General features: G+C 32.6%; 1 protein-coding gene across 2 annotated transcripts in view; it reads right to left on the bottom strand.

Annotated features, from left to right (window-relative positions):
- The window catches only part of ZC2HC1A (zinc finger C2HC-type containing 1A), a 43,153-nt gene that overhangs the window by 24,092 nt on the left and 1,269 nt on the right, over positions 1-17,792 (bottom strand). For both annotated transcript variants that reach the window (XM_074355037.1, XM_045514402.2), the window contains exons 2-5: positions 9,591-9,664; positions 7,324-7,440; positions 5,611-5,752; positions 3,035-3,183 (exon numbers count right to left, since the gene is read on the bottom strand). In XM_074355037.1, coding sequence (XP_074211138.1) covers positions 3,035-3,183; positions 5,611-5,752; positions 7,324-7,440; positions 9,591-9,664 — 482 coding nt within the window. The remainder of the gene's footprint in view (positions 1-3,034; positions 3,184-5,610; positions 5,753-7,323; positions 7,441-9,590; positions 9,665-17,792) is intronic.

The raw sequence follows: 17,792 nt of genomic DNA, 5'->3' as shown, positions 1-17,792 counted from the left end.
TTCAAGATAACTCTAGATAGCAGATTTTTGTATAAATTCATTTTAATGATCAGAAGAACAAAATTTATTTTTATAGTTATATACATTATTTCATTCGTAATGTTAGTATTGTTAGGTGATTATTTCATTTGTTCTCATACAGATCACAAATCTAATAAATTTCCTTAGTAAAATATTTATATTTACAAAGACTTTTTACTGAAATTGGAAAAAGCTTAAAGAACATGGAGGATGTGCATTTCTGATAAAACTGGTAGAAGGCACTATTTGGACCACTAGTTCAACTAAAAAAGTAAAAATGCTATCATTTTAAAAGGACTGAATGTCACATGAGAGGAAAAAGCACTGGCAGGCCAACACCATATGAGACTGTACAACAGTCTGTCCATCACATAGATTTGCTGAATGATTATGCATCACCAGGTGGCCGAGGAAACTAAAGCCAATAATTTAATTTAAAGAGTTCCCAGACTGGTAGCACTCGTAGATACCTGGAAGAAACATGTACAGATCTCTGAAAGAAGTTGCTTCCCAAGAATAATCCTCACGAATAACTTTTTAAGGGAAATAGCAGCAAACAGTCCATAATAATTACAGACTTATTGATTAACAAGGAACCATGAACAAGTAAAACAAGCAAGAACATATCCATAAAGGTCATATGATACAATTATCAGACACATAAGGTAAAAGAACTGTGCTTACTACATTCAAAGAAATTTTTAAAAAAACTTCTTTAGCAGAGAATTGGAAACTACAAAAAGTAAAATAGAAAATTAGAAAAATATTTGACTTCAAGAAATTAAAAATACAATAACAGATTACAAACACAGTGGTAGAGGAGTGAAGCAGCTGTATTACCCTTCTACAGATAACAATTTTTAAAAGACGATTTTTAAAAAAGAAGATTTTTAGAGATTGGAAATCACCCAAAAAGCAGTCTTTCTGGAAACCATGTACCTCTGGGTTTAACTATAGGAAATGGGAAAAAGAAGAGAATGGGAAGAGAAGAAGAAAGAGGAGAAGGGAAAAGGGGAGACATGAAAAGGAAAGAAAAATAAAAACAGTAAAGTATGACCCATGTTCAGCAAAGACAGTCAGCAGAAACTGACTCCAAGTGGGCACAGGTATGTTAGATTTAGCAGTAAAGAGTTTCATCTATAAAAGTAAACTTCAAAAACTAAAGGAACATATACACAAGAATTAAAGGGAAATACGGTAATAGTGAATGAACATATAGGGAATCTCAACAGAGAAATGAAGGTAAACTACAGGAATTTTTTCAGATAACCAAAAACAGAGAATTTATTGCCAGCAAATCTGTACAAAGGCTAGAGAAACTTTTTCAGGCTTAAGGGAAATGACAAAACATGGCAACTGAGATTTACAAGAAGAAATAAGGAGGTCTGGAAATGATAACATGAGTAAGTATAAAATGCAAAGTATACACATGTATGCACAAATACATACGTGTATGTATAAAACTGTGCATGGGCTATCTCAATATAATTTGTTCTTCCAAAATAATCAGACTAATTTAGCATATTTATTAGATGACATTTTTGGTTTGCTATGTCTTCATGGGTCTAATTTAACACAACTATACGTGAATTTGATAAAATTCCTAATGAAGACGAGTTATGAAAGTTTAACTAAATGGTAGAACTTGTTTTTTACTTATAGGAATAGATCTTCATTGTATTTGCATCATTATTTTGATCAGAGAAGGGTGGAAAGGTGGGCTGTAGTCAGGCCAGGTTACAGGTGCTAAATATGACAAGGGAGAATTTAAGAATCTTTAGGAAAAGTATCCTACTTACTTTACTAATACAGACCCAGTACTTGGCAAAACATCTGGTTCAAAAAGGATGCTCAAAAACTTCTTGAATGAACAGAGATGAGAAAATATGGGGTTAGTCTGAGACTATAAAATATACATGCCCAGCCATGGAATTGGAATTGACACTATTTAAGGTGGGAACTAGCAGCTACTTGGATTTCATATTCAAGAATCATTTGGCACCAAGTCGCTGGAATACACAAATCCTATTTCCTTTGCTTTACTGACTATTTTAATCTTAAAACAAAAAATCGTATTAGTGTTCTTAAGTGTTTGAAAGACATGTTGTTTGACATCTGTTTTGGAAATTCTTCAAAATGAGTTTTCTTTGCTGTTCTTTCCCCACAATGATGGCAATAGTGATATGCTCTGTTTCCAATAATACTAACAAAAATTCAGTAAGGTAACTATCTCAAGGAGGTCCCAATTATAATGGAGTCTTTTAATCCAATATTTTATTCCTAAGTAACAAGAGCAATTAATTTGATTATTTACTGGCTGGTAAATTTACAGTGCTAAAAAACACTGAATAGAAATGAAAGCTTTGTGAAAAATGAAATTTGCTCAAAAGTATAACACTATCAAAGTTTTCATGTAACAATACGTTTAAAGAAAAACAACAGTACTGTAAAAATTAACTCCACATAACAAAATCCTTAGATGATGTATGGTTCTCTAAGTGCTTTCACATACATCATTTCATTTCCTTCTCACAGTAGTCACATAGATTACCACTTCAAAGATGAAGAAATAAAGGCTTACGTACATGAATGTTATTGGCCTAAAAGTTGGAAAGTAGAAGTCTGAATTTGACCCCAGGTTTTCATTCTCTCAAATGTGTTACTCATATGTAACATGGAAACATTCAGTCTTTACATGCTTTTCAAATGTGGATTTTTATTGCCATTTTTTCACTTTTCCAACCCCTCTGGCTTCCTATGAATCTGCTTCACCGATTTTTAACTACTTTTCTCATTTTTTTCCTCTGTACTTTCAAGTCTATACTAACTTAAGTCCATTTCAAATTGTGTTCTCAATTAGCCAAACTTCTAACTAAATTTCAGAACAGTAATACATAAATTTTAGCAGGTAAGAAAATTGTAGCCAAATGTTCTATAAAGCATAAACACAAAATTGTGAACTCAAAGTCATTTTCTCATTTATTTGAGGAAATGATTACATTGAGCATGTTACCTGTGTCCGAGAAGCTGATTTTCCTTTGGTATCAGTAGAAAATTTGCCTTTATTACTAATACGTGCTGCCTGTTCTTTACAGAAATTTATATGCCTATCAGCTGCATTTTCATTAAATCTCCTCTGACAATATGGGCACTGAATATAATCTAAAACAGAAAAAAGAAACATTAATAACATCATACTTGAAATGGGACATAAAGAATTTTAAGTTTTATGAACTGTAATTTAAGACATGTAACATAAATAGTAACATTTGATAAGCAAAAACGCTCACTTCCTTAAAACTACCCAACCTGACTTATCTAAACTTAATAAAGAGGTTTAAGAGAAAAGTCTCCTATATGATAAATTTCAATTTTCTCCCAGCTTAGAATCAAATTTGAGGGAAAAAAACCAAATCCTCACTATAAAAAAAGAAAAATGTTCTTTTTTGCCTCTATAATACCATATGTTTTCATCATATATATTATTTTCATATGGTAGACTAGGTTAAGCAATAATAAAACATTACATTAAAAACATTTTAAAATTAGGGCTCATCTGTTAAAATCTCTCATTCTAATCAGAGAAAACCTGTCAAGAAATAGTTTAATAGTCTTTTTACAGTTTTATTTTCTCTTAGAGGCTCTGACAGATGGAAGAAGTGATAAAAATATATCTCATTAACACAACTAATTCAAATTTAAGAAACAGAGAATGTTTTAAAGGTAAAATATTCTCCCAAAATGCAATGCATACAGTAAACAAAATTTCTTTTAAAATTAAATCTTAAAGTTATCCCAGACAGAATCAAACTTTGTAGCACTGTAAAAGATTTCAGCTCTATGAGCTACTGAGAAGACATAAATGTAATAACTTTGCACTGTCAAAAAAAAAATCTATTTATTTCAACAGGTTTACTTGTTGAGATGGAGTTTGTCTTTTAGATTTCACACTCATCTGAAGCTCAGAAATCTGTCCTGCTAACTAGTGGAATAGGTCTAAAATCTCTAATAACAAATAAGTTTTGTCAGGACTAAGAGCTTAAAAAAATTTCTAAAGCCCAAATCATCCTGAAGAACTGCCACTATCTCTGACTTACGTAAACATGAGAAATACAGCTACGTTGAATAAGATGCAAAATACAAATTCCTCTAAAGCAAAAAGAGAATTCAACTTCATGTGGAAATTAAGGTAGAAATAGAAGAGACCCAAATAAAAATGGAACACCCCAGAAAGACACATAGCACTAAAGTTAATTATTAAGACTTAAAACAGAGGCTGGCAAACTAGGGACCATGGGCCAAATCCAGCCTGCCTGCTGCATGTTTTTACATATATAAATAGTTTTACTGGCACACAGCCACACCCATTCATTTACATATTTTCTGTGGCTGATTTCTTGCAACAGTGGCCAGGTAGAGTAGTTGCAACAGAAATCTATGGCCTGTAAAACCTAAGATATTAACTAGCGGCCCTTTATAGAAACTGTTTATCAACCACTCCTCTACAATAAAATGTTATAAAGGATCATATCTAACATTCTCTTTACTAAGAAATGAATCCCAATCTAGAATACTAATACAATTTTAACACAGCTAACTTGTTATATTAAAATAACTACCTCTTGAGGCTACTCTATTAACCAATGTTAAAGTGTCAACTGTGCTATTTTAAATCTTTCAGTATCTCAGTTATCTCATGAATGTGGTTGCCACCATCTTGCTTTGCTTTTGTGTAATAGTAAACAAGTAACTTTTACCCATCCAATGAAGAAAATATAAAAATACATGAATTCAGGGCATAATTTAGGTGTATCAGTCTAAATGATACTTAATCCACTAGAATGATACATCTTTAGAGGCAAAATTATCACTTTTTTTCTTCCCAAATGAGACGATACCAAAGAACTAGGAAACATAACTATCTGAATTTTACTGAATGACTACATATAAATTGACAGTATGCATGACTAAAATATTTCCTGGAATATTAACATTTAATAGTTACCACAATCATTTTTTAAATGATATTAAATGTTTTATGTTTAAATAAAAGTATTGAGCTTAAAAGACAGTGCATTTCTATGTTCAACACTGATGTGTCTTTTTAGCCTAAATGCCTGGATTGTCACCATTATTTTATAGGAAAACTCTTTTTTCACATTTTTTTTAAATTGAAGTAAACTGGATTTACAACATTGTATTAGTTTTGGTGTACAGCATAGTGATTCAGTTATACATATAAATATACACACATACTCTTTTTCATTTCAGGTTACTACAAGCCACTGGATATAGTTCCCTGTGTTGTACAGTAGGATCTTGTTGTTTATCTGTTCTGTACATAGTAGTCTGCATCTGCCAATCCCAAACTCCTAGGTTATTCCTCCCTATCGCCATCCCCCTCTGGTAACCATAAGTTTGTTTTCTATGTCTGTGAGTCTCTTTCTGCTTAAAATTTTTAAAGATTATGCTCCATCAGAGTCTATTATTATTATTATTTAATAGTATCTCAAAATTTATAGAAATTCTATCAATACTATCAATATTTTCTCCCCACATAAACATTTCTGTCAGCAATTCGCCATATACCAGGATCATAAGTAGGTGGAGGAGGGGGAGGAAGTTTGCCACCCTCTTTAAGTGCCTGATCAAGGCCTTTAGCTGCTCTTATGGTGGCAATGAACTCTTCATGCTTTCTTCTCCAATTAGATGGCTTCTTTGGTGGTTCAGGCTATAAACAAATTTAAAAAAAAGTTTCAAAACTTTTAAAAAATAAATTGGAATAAAATTCAAGAAATACCATATTATTTTAAATGTTCTCTTATCAGGAGTCCTTAAATGATCTCCTTCCCAAATTTATAATTTTAAAAAGAAATTTTATACAACTGTATTATATACAATTTTTAAAATGCAATTGTAGTTGTGACACACACTGCTAAACTGTCTCCTGTAGTTGTTATATTTAAGCCCCAACTAAGAGTGTACTGCCCTATTTTCCCATAATTTCTCTAACATAGTATGATACTGAACTTTTGGTTTTTTAACTGATTAGACAGGAGAAAAATAGTTCTCTGTGGTTTTAACTGGCTTTTCTCTTACAATGAGTGAGAGTGAGCATCTTTTCCTAGCATTAAATAATCATTAATATTGCCTTTTCTGTGAACTGCTTATATATGGCTGGTGGTCATCATTATGTTAGGTTATTACCCCCCCACCCTTTAACAACTTATGGTAACTGTAGACTACCCCGCCACAGGTTTCCTTTAACCTTGTTGAGGGTCTTCTGATATGCAGAACTGTGTTTTAAATGTAGTCTTACTCTTTTCTGACTCTTGAGCCAGCTCCTAAACCCACCAGTTATACTACCTCCAAAGATTTAATTAATTTATCTAAGCTAATTAAAGCTAATACAATCATCTATCTGGTAGGTTAGTAAGAAAAACTTCATATAATAATTTATGTACCTTATCCAAGCTTCTCCATCCTTCCCTTAAATATTCATAAACTGAAAAACAAAAATAAACTGACTTTTCTATTATCAAATGACTTTATTAATAAGACTAATTGCCCCATAGGGAAATATGTTTTCCTGTACCACTAGGAAAGTTATTACCACTGAAAGCTGTTTGTTTCAAAAATCTATTTAAACCAGGTACTCAAATTTTGACTATTAGAACTGAAATGACTCTTTATAACTATGTCAGACAAAGTATTTACATTATCTATTCTTAGCAAATAAGACATTGTGACGGGTAGTATTAAGGAGAGATTAGCATAGGAGATTCATTATTTTAGTTACAAAGAAGAAAATAAGCCCTCAATGGCCATATGTGAACAACTGAGCAACTGGTAAAACTTCTCCCTAGAGAGCACAGTAAGCTCACAAATGCTGAAAAATCAATAAATCAAGAGAATATTTATTATGCTAAGATGCTTGTAAATAATAGCTTTGCTGTTGTATACTATAGGGATTACACTTCCAATAAGAGAAACGTAAATTATACCTAAAGTAATTAACAATGACTTAGGAAGAACAAAGAACATGTGAGGACTTTTCATTTATTTCCAGCCTACAGCTAAGCAATTGGCTCTCCAATGCTACTAAAACCTTATTGTATTGGTTAAACACTATCTGGTTTCCCCTTTGCTAAAGTTTAAAGTAAACAAATCTCTGATCACTTCTAAATTGAGAACATGACACAGAATTCTGGTTGTTCTTCAACTTAGTACAACAGATAATTATAATTTTTTTCATTATATATAGCAGCAAGGTCCATACTGTTCAAGAGGTCACATAATTACCCTAGGTTTAAGAGGTTTTACTGTTGGAATATCAGTTCCTTCAGCTCTTTGTCTGCTTGAATCAAAAGTTTTCCGTTTTTTAGTGGCAGTTTTCTGGCAAATAGGTCCATGCTTTTTCTGTTAAGATGAAGAAACAAAACATGTAATTTTCTTTTCTACAAAGAGACTATAAAACTTTAAATTGTCATTTGAGACCAGTTTAAAATCCTGAAAAAGAAATAAATAATACTAATAATAAGTAAGACATAGCATGCTTTAACTAAAATTGTTAAAAAGTATATATAATACATGCTACAAGTTATCTTCCTCACAACAGGAAAGTATAGATAAATGCTCTTCCAAAATTCTATTAAGAGTTATTTAATACTCCTGGTGTTCACACTGCTGAGAATAAGGAATTAATGTAATCAAGTCAAAGCTATTAAAGTGGGGGAGGAGGGGCGTGATCTTTATCACTAAATACCTGAAAATAGATACTAGAAAAATAATGTAAATGGAAAACACATTAGCATTAGGATTACAAAACCTAACATAATAGTAATAGTTTGGATTACTCAAGTTAACATAATAGTAGTTTGTTAACATAAAATAATAGGACAAGGTGGTCAGATGTGTGTCCTTCCTCCACAATCATCCCGTTTCCCCTTCTGGACCTCAAGTTTTCTACTTTTTCTTTAACCAAAGATTTTTCTTGTGCTACCTAGTATTCCACTCCTATAGTTTTTTTGTTGTTGTTGTTCTAATATGGTTGCCCACTCATTCATTCAATCATTCATGTATTCATTTTAAGGAAATTACAATGGAAGCTCTCTTAATTGACCTCCAATTAACTACTGGATAAATAATAACTCTCCCTCCCCTAAATAAAACATGTTGACTAATAACAGAGTATAATAAATGTATTTTTTCTTTCATATTTTGATAAACAACAAACAAGCTGGAACTGTTATAGTTTATCAGGGAAAAAAGGAATCCTCAGAACTGCTTGATTCGATGTCATGGAGCCTCTAACGTTTTCAATACACAATCAGTAATCAACTGTTTTACATATTTGTTTTCAGATTTCATTCTGACAAACAAGCACAGTAATTATAACTATTAGGATAAAATCTCCTATATATTAAAAAAAAAAAAAGTGTGGCTAACAGGCAACTTTCTAGTAGATGTCTGTTCTCATATTGAGTCCTGTTAATGTCCAAAGCATGTAGCGCTTGTTCAAAAACTGATGTATTATACAAATTGTAATTTTTATATTGTTTATATCATTTAATTAAATATTAAATAAGTACATAAATTAAGACAAAGACATCTTTTTTCCTGTGAAAATTCAGCTTAATGCTTTGAAAATGGTTTGAAAAATAGTGAATTGACAACAACAACAAATTACTGAATTAAGCATGGACAAGATGTTTATAAAGGATTAAGAAAATAACTATTTACATTTAAAAGGAGTCTGTAGTCAGATGGACATTTGGGATCATTAATTTCTCATTTCATTTTAATAAAACAAACTAGAAATAGTGAGAAAATGTAAAAAATTGTAGCAAAATTCTCATCAGCAGACCCACACTCAAAGAAAAATCTTTATTCTACACCTAATTATTAATAATATATATTTATATTTGAAGTTAAAATAAAACATATAAGGCACATTGGCTTTTTAAAATTCTCTATTTAGCTAGATATTTTATATTAAAATCAGTTAAAAGTGCTCCTGTTTGTATATACTAAGTATCTAAAGAATGCATAATATATTTTAAAGGCACTTTTAATTGAAACTTTTTTCTTTGTACTATTTCAAACATACCTAAAAATTGACAGAACAGTGTAATTAGCTCCATTTACTCATCCTCTGCTTCAACAATTACCAATATTTTAGCAATCTTGTTTCATCCATCCCAGTCCCAGCTTTTTTTTTCCCTGAAATTTAAAGCAAATCGTATCTTTCTGTATCTTTAAATACGTTATTTCTTAAGAGTTCCTTTCTAAGAGCATTTCTAAGAGTTTTTTGTTTTTGTTTTGTTTTTGTTAAGAGTCCCACAAAAGAAGGAATACTTTAATACTTTAATAGAGAAGTTCTGAAGAAAGACCAGTCAAATTCTGAAGGAAAGAGAGCACTCTGGGAAGAATGACACAGATGGAACTGATACCCGTGAACAAAGAACACTAGCCAGTGTCTCTTCAAATTTTTCCAGAGGTTCTTTCCGTTGTCCTGAAGTTTTAAACAATTAAAGATCTATCAAACCCCAAAGGAAAAAGGTACTCACTAATGCCACTGGAAAGAATGTTCTTCCGCAAATCTTGCAAGGTAACAATTCTCCAACTTGGACACTTCCATTTTCTAAAACAGAAAAGAATATAATCAATAAATTCAATAGCTCAAATTCTGAAACTTCCAAATTTTAATGTCTTTAGTTTCTTACGTAAGTTGTCAGTTCTTGGGAAAAATGTGTCATTTTGAAATAAGCAACATTATCAATTAAAATGGGCTCAAGACTTAAATTTATTAGTGGTCAAAAAGGCAATGCCAAATACAGAAATCAAATACTGGAAATGTCTGGTTTTCTTCTATTTTAACCAAGTCAATTTGTCATGGTCTTTTAATTTATAGGCTGTCTCTGTTGTAAATTATTAAAGTTTAAAAACCAAATTTACCTGAAAGTTAATGTTATATATTATAAATCTTCAAAGGGTTAAAAAAAATAACATTGGTGGCTACAATGGGACTGGATAAGATGAGAGTAAGAAAACTCCAAGTTCACTTCCTTCCATAAACACAACAAAACTATAACTATTTACAGAGCAACTATCATGATGAGAACAATCTGAAGACTACAGAAAAGATATTCCACAACTAAAGACATAAAGAAGGAACTACAATGAGACAAGTAAGAGGGGTGGAGACATGGTGGTACAGTCAGACCCACGTACCCGCAAACATGAGGATAACCACAATTGCGGGGGTTCTCCCAAGGAGCGAGTAGTCGGAGCCCCATACTGGACTGCCCAACCTGGGGGGCCCTGCAACAGGAAGATCAGCCAGCCCCAAGAACGTCTAGCTTTGAAGGCCAAGAGGGGTTACTTTCAGGAGATCCAGAGAGCTGTGGGAAACAGAGTCTCCACTGCTAAAGGGTGCACACAAATCTAAATGCTCCGAAACCCAGGGCAGAAGCAGTCGTTTTAAAGTGGTCTTCAAAAAATTTGGGATGATGAAAAGTTTGGGAGATGGAAAGTTATAATGATTGCACAACAGCATGAATGGACTTAATACCACTGAACTGTACACTTAAAACTGGCGAAAATGGTAAAATTTTATGTCTATTTTTCCACAATACAAAATTTTTTAAAACTTATAAAAAAGTAAGAAATAACACTGGAGATCAGTGAGATGGCTTCCTGATATGATTAGGGAGTTTAGGATACAAAGAATGTTGCCCTGCCAGACAAAAGGAAGCATTATGCTTTAAGGAAAAGATCACCTAGTTTCTAAGCAAACTGCCTGCACTATGTGAACTGTTCATTATTTCCTACATATAACATTATGTTAAGATTCACTAGACCAGCAAATTGAGAAGCTCTGACTTAATGGGCACAATTCATTAAACAAGGAAGAAGCAGGTGCAAGTTTAACTCAATCAAAAATTTAAAAAATAATAATAAAATAAGATAAACAGCAAGGTCCTACTGTATAGCACAGGGAAATACATGCAATATCTTATAATAATCTATAATGAAAAAGAATATGAAAGAGAATATATATGTATAACTGAGTCACTATGCTGTACACAAGAAACTAACACAACATTGTAAATCCAATATACTTCAGTAAGTCTCTACTCTAAAAAAAAATAAATCTATCATGTACTTAAATATAACAAATTTCATCACACACATAAAAAAACTGTTCTTTGGGATTCCACATAAGTCAATTTTTCATTTTATTATACAGCCAAATATCACACCTAAATTTATTTCCATACTTGTAATTTCCATAAAAATGATGATATATTTATTATATTTTCTGCTGAATATATTGATTGTTAAAATTCTTTTATCATATGAAAGACAAGTAGAGAGCCATCTTCTTTTAGAAATAACATAAATAAACTCATGAAAAAAGTACAATTATGAACTTCTTATCATTTGTTCCAAGGCATTTTAGTGAGTCCACAGAAAACTAATCAGGAGAATCAAAATAGACATTGGCAGGAACACAATCAAACAGTAACAGAACTGTTTTGTTCTCTCATTCTCCTAGTACTCCACTGCCCTATTTCAGTGGTAGATAGTGACTCCCTGTCACTTCAGATGGAGGCAATGCCTGTATGGCGGCAGTCAGGTTGTGAACACTACAAAAGCAAAGCTAAGATTTGCCTGCTTTGTCCCTTCCAATAGCAGAGTAGGTTATTTAGGGAGAGCAAAGCAACTTCATTGATCTGTATCACTTAATTCCACTAATTATCCAGAAAGTTGAGGCAGTTGCTGGATGGACTCCATTAGGTACATTAAGATTAGAATGTCTTCATAATGATTGTCAAAGTGATACCACAGGCTGCATAATCTATTAGGCTTATTTATTAGACTTTTTATGTCTTCCTTTAAATGCCTAACAACGATTTAAAAATTTATCAATATAAAATGTTGAAAACTACCACATATTTTACTTGCTTAATAGTGTATTTCAATATTTCCTTGTTAAATAGATAACAAAGCAAAATCTTAACAAAAACATTAACTATTGAAGAAGTCTACCCAACACATGGAAATAACGTGAATGGCTACCTGAGTACGTACTACTTGCAAAGCATGTACCAGGTAATAGTGACACAAGGGTGAAGTTACACAATCATTGATTCATAAAGCCAACAGTCTACATGATTTAGTTCTTCACTATCTAAGAAGCAAATCATCTTCCATGTTTTTTAATACAAAAACTTAAAACTTTAACAGAACAGCAACTAGAATACTACCATATAGTAAAATCCAACTCCTGGATTAATTCCTATAAGTCATCAAACATGGTCAAATTGTCTTTAAAGGAAAAGAAAATCATTATCACTAAAAGGCATAAAAAAGAGGAAATAGCACTGAAAATATTTAAAAATAATTATCTCAAAAAAGGAAAATAGTAAAAAGTCATTACTTTATTCAACATAAATAAAATATATATAAATGTATAATTTCCTCTTTTATTAGCTGGTCATAGAGCATAGCCCTACAATCCACAAAATATGGCATGTGTGTTGGTATCAACACCCTCTGGAAAGAACTTCTATCAACAGGTCATGATAAGCAGCTGAGGCATTAGTCACAAAGCCACATTTTGTTCTAATGGCATTCATTAAAAATACACTGCAGTGTGGTAGAAAAAGGCACTGGAATTTGTCTCATATTATCTAAGTTCAAGTCCCAGATCTGTCACTTAAAACTATGAGTTGTTGGGCAAAATATTTAACCTCTCTGAAGTTCAGATTCCTCTTGTATAAAATAAGAAAGTTAGGTTAAATGACCTACGTAGTCCCCTTCCATCTCTAATATACCATAATAATTATACCATATTTAATAAAATCTACCTTAAGAACACATTAGTAAGAAAAGTAAATGGATGACAAGACACCTCCCTTACTTGTATTATATTAATTTTTAAAAGCTGGTCATATATAAGAATGATTAAACCAAGTGACCAATGACAGAGAGTAGAATGAGTGTTTCAGGCAGTGTACAGTATGTTGAGGAAATCACTTCTACTTGTCTCCATACAGAACTGAGAATCTGCAAGGACTTACAGCAAAGAACATGACGTCCCTCTCCTTGATGGAAAAATTTTCACTGAGTAAACTAGAAGAAAATGTATGACGAATCATATAGGTAGCCTCAAGTTTAATATCTGTTAAATGAGGATTACATCTGGTCAATCTACCTTAAAATTTAAGAGGATTTACTGAGATGTTATATATAAAAATACTTCACAACCGATGAAATAAAAACTACTACTCTCCAGGGCATGCAGGCAAACTCCACTACTCTCTCCTGGGTGGCAAAAGCTGGTTAATTGTGCAACTTACACAGTAAAAAGATGATATTCAGAGGGTGAGTACTGTAGTGAAGAACAAAGACTCTTGAAAGAAGCACTAAAACTGATGGACAGAACCAAGTGAATAAAGTACTTAATAGTCTATAACTTTAAAGAAGCCCATTTCTCTTTATAAAATTTATCTTGTACACATTATTGACTCTGTTATGAGCTGCTATATTGAGCAATTTCAAAACCTGCACAGTAATAACAGGCCAGAAAAATGGTAACTTTATATAATACTAATATATAGGTGATATGAAATAATGTTATCTAAAATAGCTATGACATTCTAAAATATGTACATTTAAGAAATAAAGAACATTTCCAAAAGAAAAGAAATCTTGGAAATTAAGAATAGTTCTGTCCTCTGTATTTATTTATGTCTATTCCTTCATCTCTGGTCACTCCTTATCTGAAATCAACCTTTAAAACTCAACAAATCACTATTTTGAAGTACACAGCATCTGTTTTTACCACTTTCTTCCTACAGTTCTTTTTAAAAATCTAATTACTCCAAGTCAACAATCCCGCAAGATATTCCTTTTCAGCTCAACCTAGATTTCAATATTTCAACATTCACACTTAACCTACTCAATACATAACCTTCACCTTCCACTCCATTTTAGTGATCAGCACTCCAGTTCAGCAAAAACAACCAGGGCTAAAACGACTCAGAAAGATCCACCTTTGGACTCTCAAAATACACAAGCTCTCACTCTAATTACAGACTTCTACCTTCTACCTTTCTCTAAATCAGCTTCTTGATCTGAGTGACTTGCATTTTCTTGATAATCTATTCCTTGCTGCACTTCGCTTCCTACCCAGTCTGAATCTGAGTAGTCATTTCCACTACTTCCACCAATCACTCTCAAATCCTTTGCTCATGGTCAAATGCCTGGAAAATGCTAGATTAAACAAACGGGTTTTCTTAGAGCAGAACTTCCTCAGTCTTCAAAACAAGCCAAAAAAAACAAAAACCAAAAATCAAAAACCAAAAAACGGTTTAGCATGCTGTTATTTCCCCAGTAGAAATCCTTTCTGCCCCTAAAAGGTATTTAGTGCCAATGGAAACAATGATGGAAAAAAACACAGACCCTGATCTTATGGAGCTTCTACTCTTTGGAAATAGGTAAGTAAAAACAATTCAATATATAAAATGTGGTGAAAAGCACAATGTAGAAAAATAGAGCAGAGAAAGGGGAGAGAATACAGTCGTAATACTACGTGTGCCTGAGAAGTGGGTAAGATCAGGGAAAGCGTCTTTAATAAAGAGGCATTAGAGTAAAGACCTTAAGAAACAGAGACAACTGATCACCATTAATCTATTAATTGTCAAATTGAAAGCCCTCTTTTGAATCCTCATCCTACTAGACCTTTCTACATCATGAGGCACTGCTGATCAATCCCTTCCAACTTTGAAGTCCTTTCTCTCGTAGCTTCAGTGACATTTCTCTCTCCCAAGTTTTTCAGATTTTATAAGCCAAGCAGAGTTTGACCTGGTTAATACTTAAATCTCCAGGAATAGCAGGTGCTATAGGCTTTTTCTAGCACATACTCACTACTCAATAAACATTAGTTCTCCCCCACTTCCCTTTCTTCACAATTTTTAAATCTATTTAAAGACTGCCCCTTAACTTCAATTCCCTGTTCTGCTCAATCCTAAAGCTGGTATCAGTTCCTCCCCAAGTTTTTTTTTTCCTTTTTTCCCCTTCATTTTGTTAAATATTGCTTCCCTGGGCAAACGCATCCATTTGTTGTCACTCATATGTTGATGACTACTAAACTAAAACCTCCAGATAGATATTTATAAGTAGCTATAAAACTTTTCCATCAGATATGCCCCAAGAACAGTACACACACAACATTTCTGAAGCCAAACTCATTACATCATCTTCCAAACTTGTCTTTCTCTTGGTTAAAGATATCAACATTTCCTTAGTCCAAGCTAGAAGGCTGCTTTATCTTTGATTCCTTTTTCCCTCTCACATTCAGCAGTTCTCTCTCATTTTTCCATCTCAGAAATGTCTTCTGAATCTATTCCCCCTTTTTAATTCCTGCTACTTTTGCCTCAGTTCAAATCCTTATCACATTTGTGTTGGTCCAGCCTCTCTTTTCTCCAATCTGTTCTGCTGCCATAATTATCTGGTGAGACTGCCCAGTCTCTTCCAAGCCTGCTATGTTTCACCTGTACTGAACCACTCTTAAGCTCCTAATACACTTCCTGTAATTTTATCCATCCAATAAACGTGTACTGGAGGGGGACTTCTATGTACTAGGCAGTTTGTTAAATGCTTTATATATGTTACATCATTTCATATTTAATATAGTTCAGATAGATTGGTATTTATTAGCTCCATTTTTTACAGCTGAGGAAACTGAAGTTCAGATCAACCAAATCACAGCACTAAAAAAGAAACAAAGCAAAGATCCACAGGCCTCTCCAACACACTGCCTATTATGATAACCTAGCATCAGATTCAATACCAAAAAAAAAAAAAAAACTAGGTAAATTAATAAAGATGAAGAATTATTCAGTAAACTAGTGCTTAGATTAGGGAAAAACAAAGCACCTCAATGGGACAGCATGGCTGTCTTCAACTACATCAAGAGCTATATTAGAAAAGAGTGATCAGAATTCTAATCAAGTTTTAGAGGGCAGTACACTAAGATCTACTAATTTCAGCAGTCCAAAAGAGGAATAGGCAGCCTGATCTCTGTCACAATTGTCAACAACTATTTATCAAGATCTTATGACAGGAAAAACAATACATATGGATAAAACCTGCTTAGGGTTTAGCATCTCTCCATTTTACAGATGAAAAGCTCATAAGAGACTGCAACTCTCCCAAGTCTGGAACTACTTCTGTTGCCCTTAGACATATCTATAGAGGACGAGATTTAGGAGAAAAGGAATTAGAGGCTTTATTCTAATTGCACATACAACACAGAAGTGCTCGGATACAGATTATATAGAATCATTAGCAATAATTTATACTTGGCTTTCAAATACAGTGTTCAGCCTAATAGTTCATCTCTCGGAAGCTTAAGTTCCAGAAAGACCAAAAATAATGTGATATCTGATCTATATGTAAGTAATTTTTAAAAAGAGTACGATAAACTTCAATAATATTTTACAGGGGTCCAAATATTTTCTGGTTTTGCAATCAAGATTAGTCTGTTAAATGGCTTCAACTAGCTTCTCTATGGGTCTATTGTCAAGCAGTAAATATTTGCTCAATTATTATGCTATATGTTAAGCAAACTTGAAGATTTTCTACTGGACACGGCAATATAATGTTCATCAGACACCTTCAAAGTGCTAGACTTTATCTTCCAATAGGGAAAAACTTTATCTTATATATCACTGTACTAACGTATCACTGGTTATTAAGTGAAGGCATGGATGACTGAATTAATGCATGGTAACCTTAAAACTCAAAACCGATTTTTGCAAAGTGTGACTTAACAGGGACCAATTTTAAAAGAGAAGGAAAAGAAGTATAAGATGAAAGAAAAGAAAGGAACCATCTAACTTCAACAAAAGATTCTTAGAACGTTTGTTTTATTAGTTTAAACCACTTGTAATTACAAATATTCAATTGTTTTGCCCTAAAAAAAGAATAATTTCATGTTTTAATTCATTACAATTAAACATATCATAGTTAATGACAGCAAATCATTTTGTTAAAAAAAATCAAACGAGTAAAGAACAAATATTGTTTAATGATAATCCATCACAACCTGGGTCCCTAAAATATGCCCATGATAACATAGCCCATTAGATCAGAATTTATGTATTTCTCCACCCATGTAACTGAATATTATAATGGGTTTTCATTATATTTTAAAAGCATTCATAGTAAGAGTTCACTAGTAATGTAATGTAATAGTAATGTCTTAGCACTGCTAAAATATAAGGTTCACTAAAAGGTAAGCTCAATGAGAGCAGGGCTTTAACTTTTTATTTTTGCTGCATCCCCAGGGCCTACAATGGTGGCCATCATAGACAAAGTCATTTATTTAACAACAAATATTTATTGAATACCTACTTTCAGTCAGACACTGTTTCAGGTGTTTAGCAAACAAATGAAAAATTAGGTGAAAACCTTTGCCTTAATTACAAATGTTGACTAGAAATCCGCAGAAAAACTGTTCTAAAGAACTTCATATGCATTACAACTTCATGAGAATTCCAGAACCCATGATCCCACCCACATTGCTACAATACCATGATGTTTGAAAATTTATTAAAAAATAAATAAACTGCCTCCAAGTTCTCAAAACAAAAGTGTCTTGAGTAAGGAATACTATCATTATAATTCCTATTTCATGGAAATGTGAGTGATCCGCCTAAAATAAATAAGCAAAGAACAAGAACTTCATTTGTCACAGC

The sequence above is a fragment of the Camelus bactrianus genome, chromosome 29 (genome assembly GCF_048773025.1).
Source record: "Camelus bactrianus isolate YW-2024 breed Bactrian camel chromosome 29, ASM4877302v1, whole genome shotgun sequence".
Lineage (NCBI taxonomy): Eukaryota > Metazoa > Chordata > Mammalia > Artiodactyla > Camelidae > Camelus > Camelus bactrianus.
This window is presented reverse-complemented; position numbering and strand designations above follow the sequence as displayed.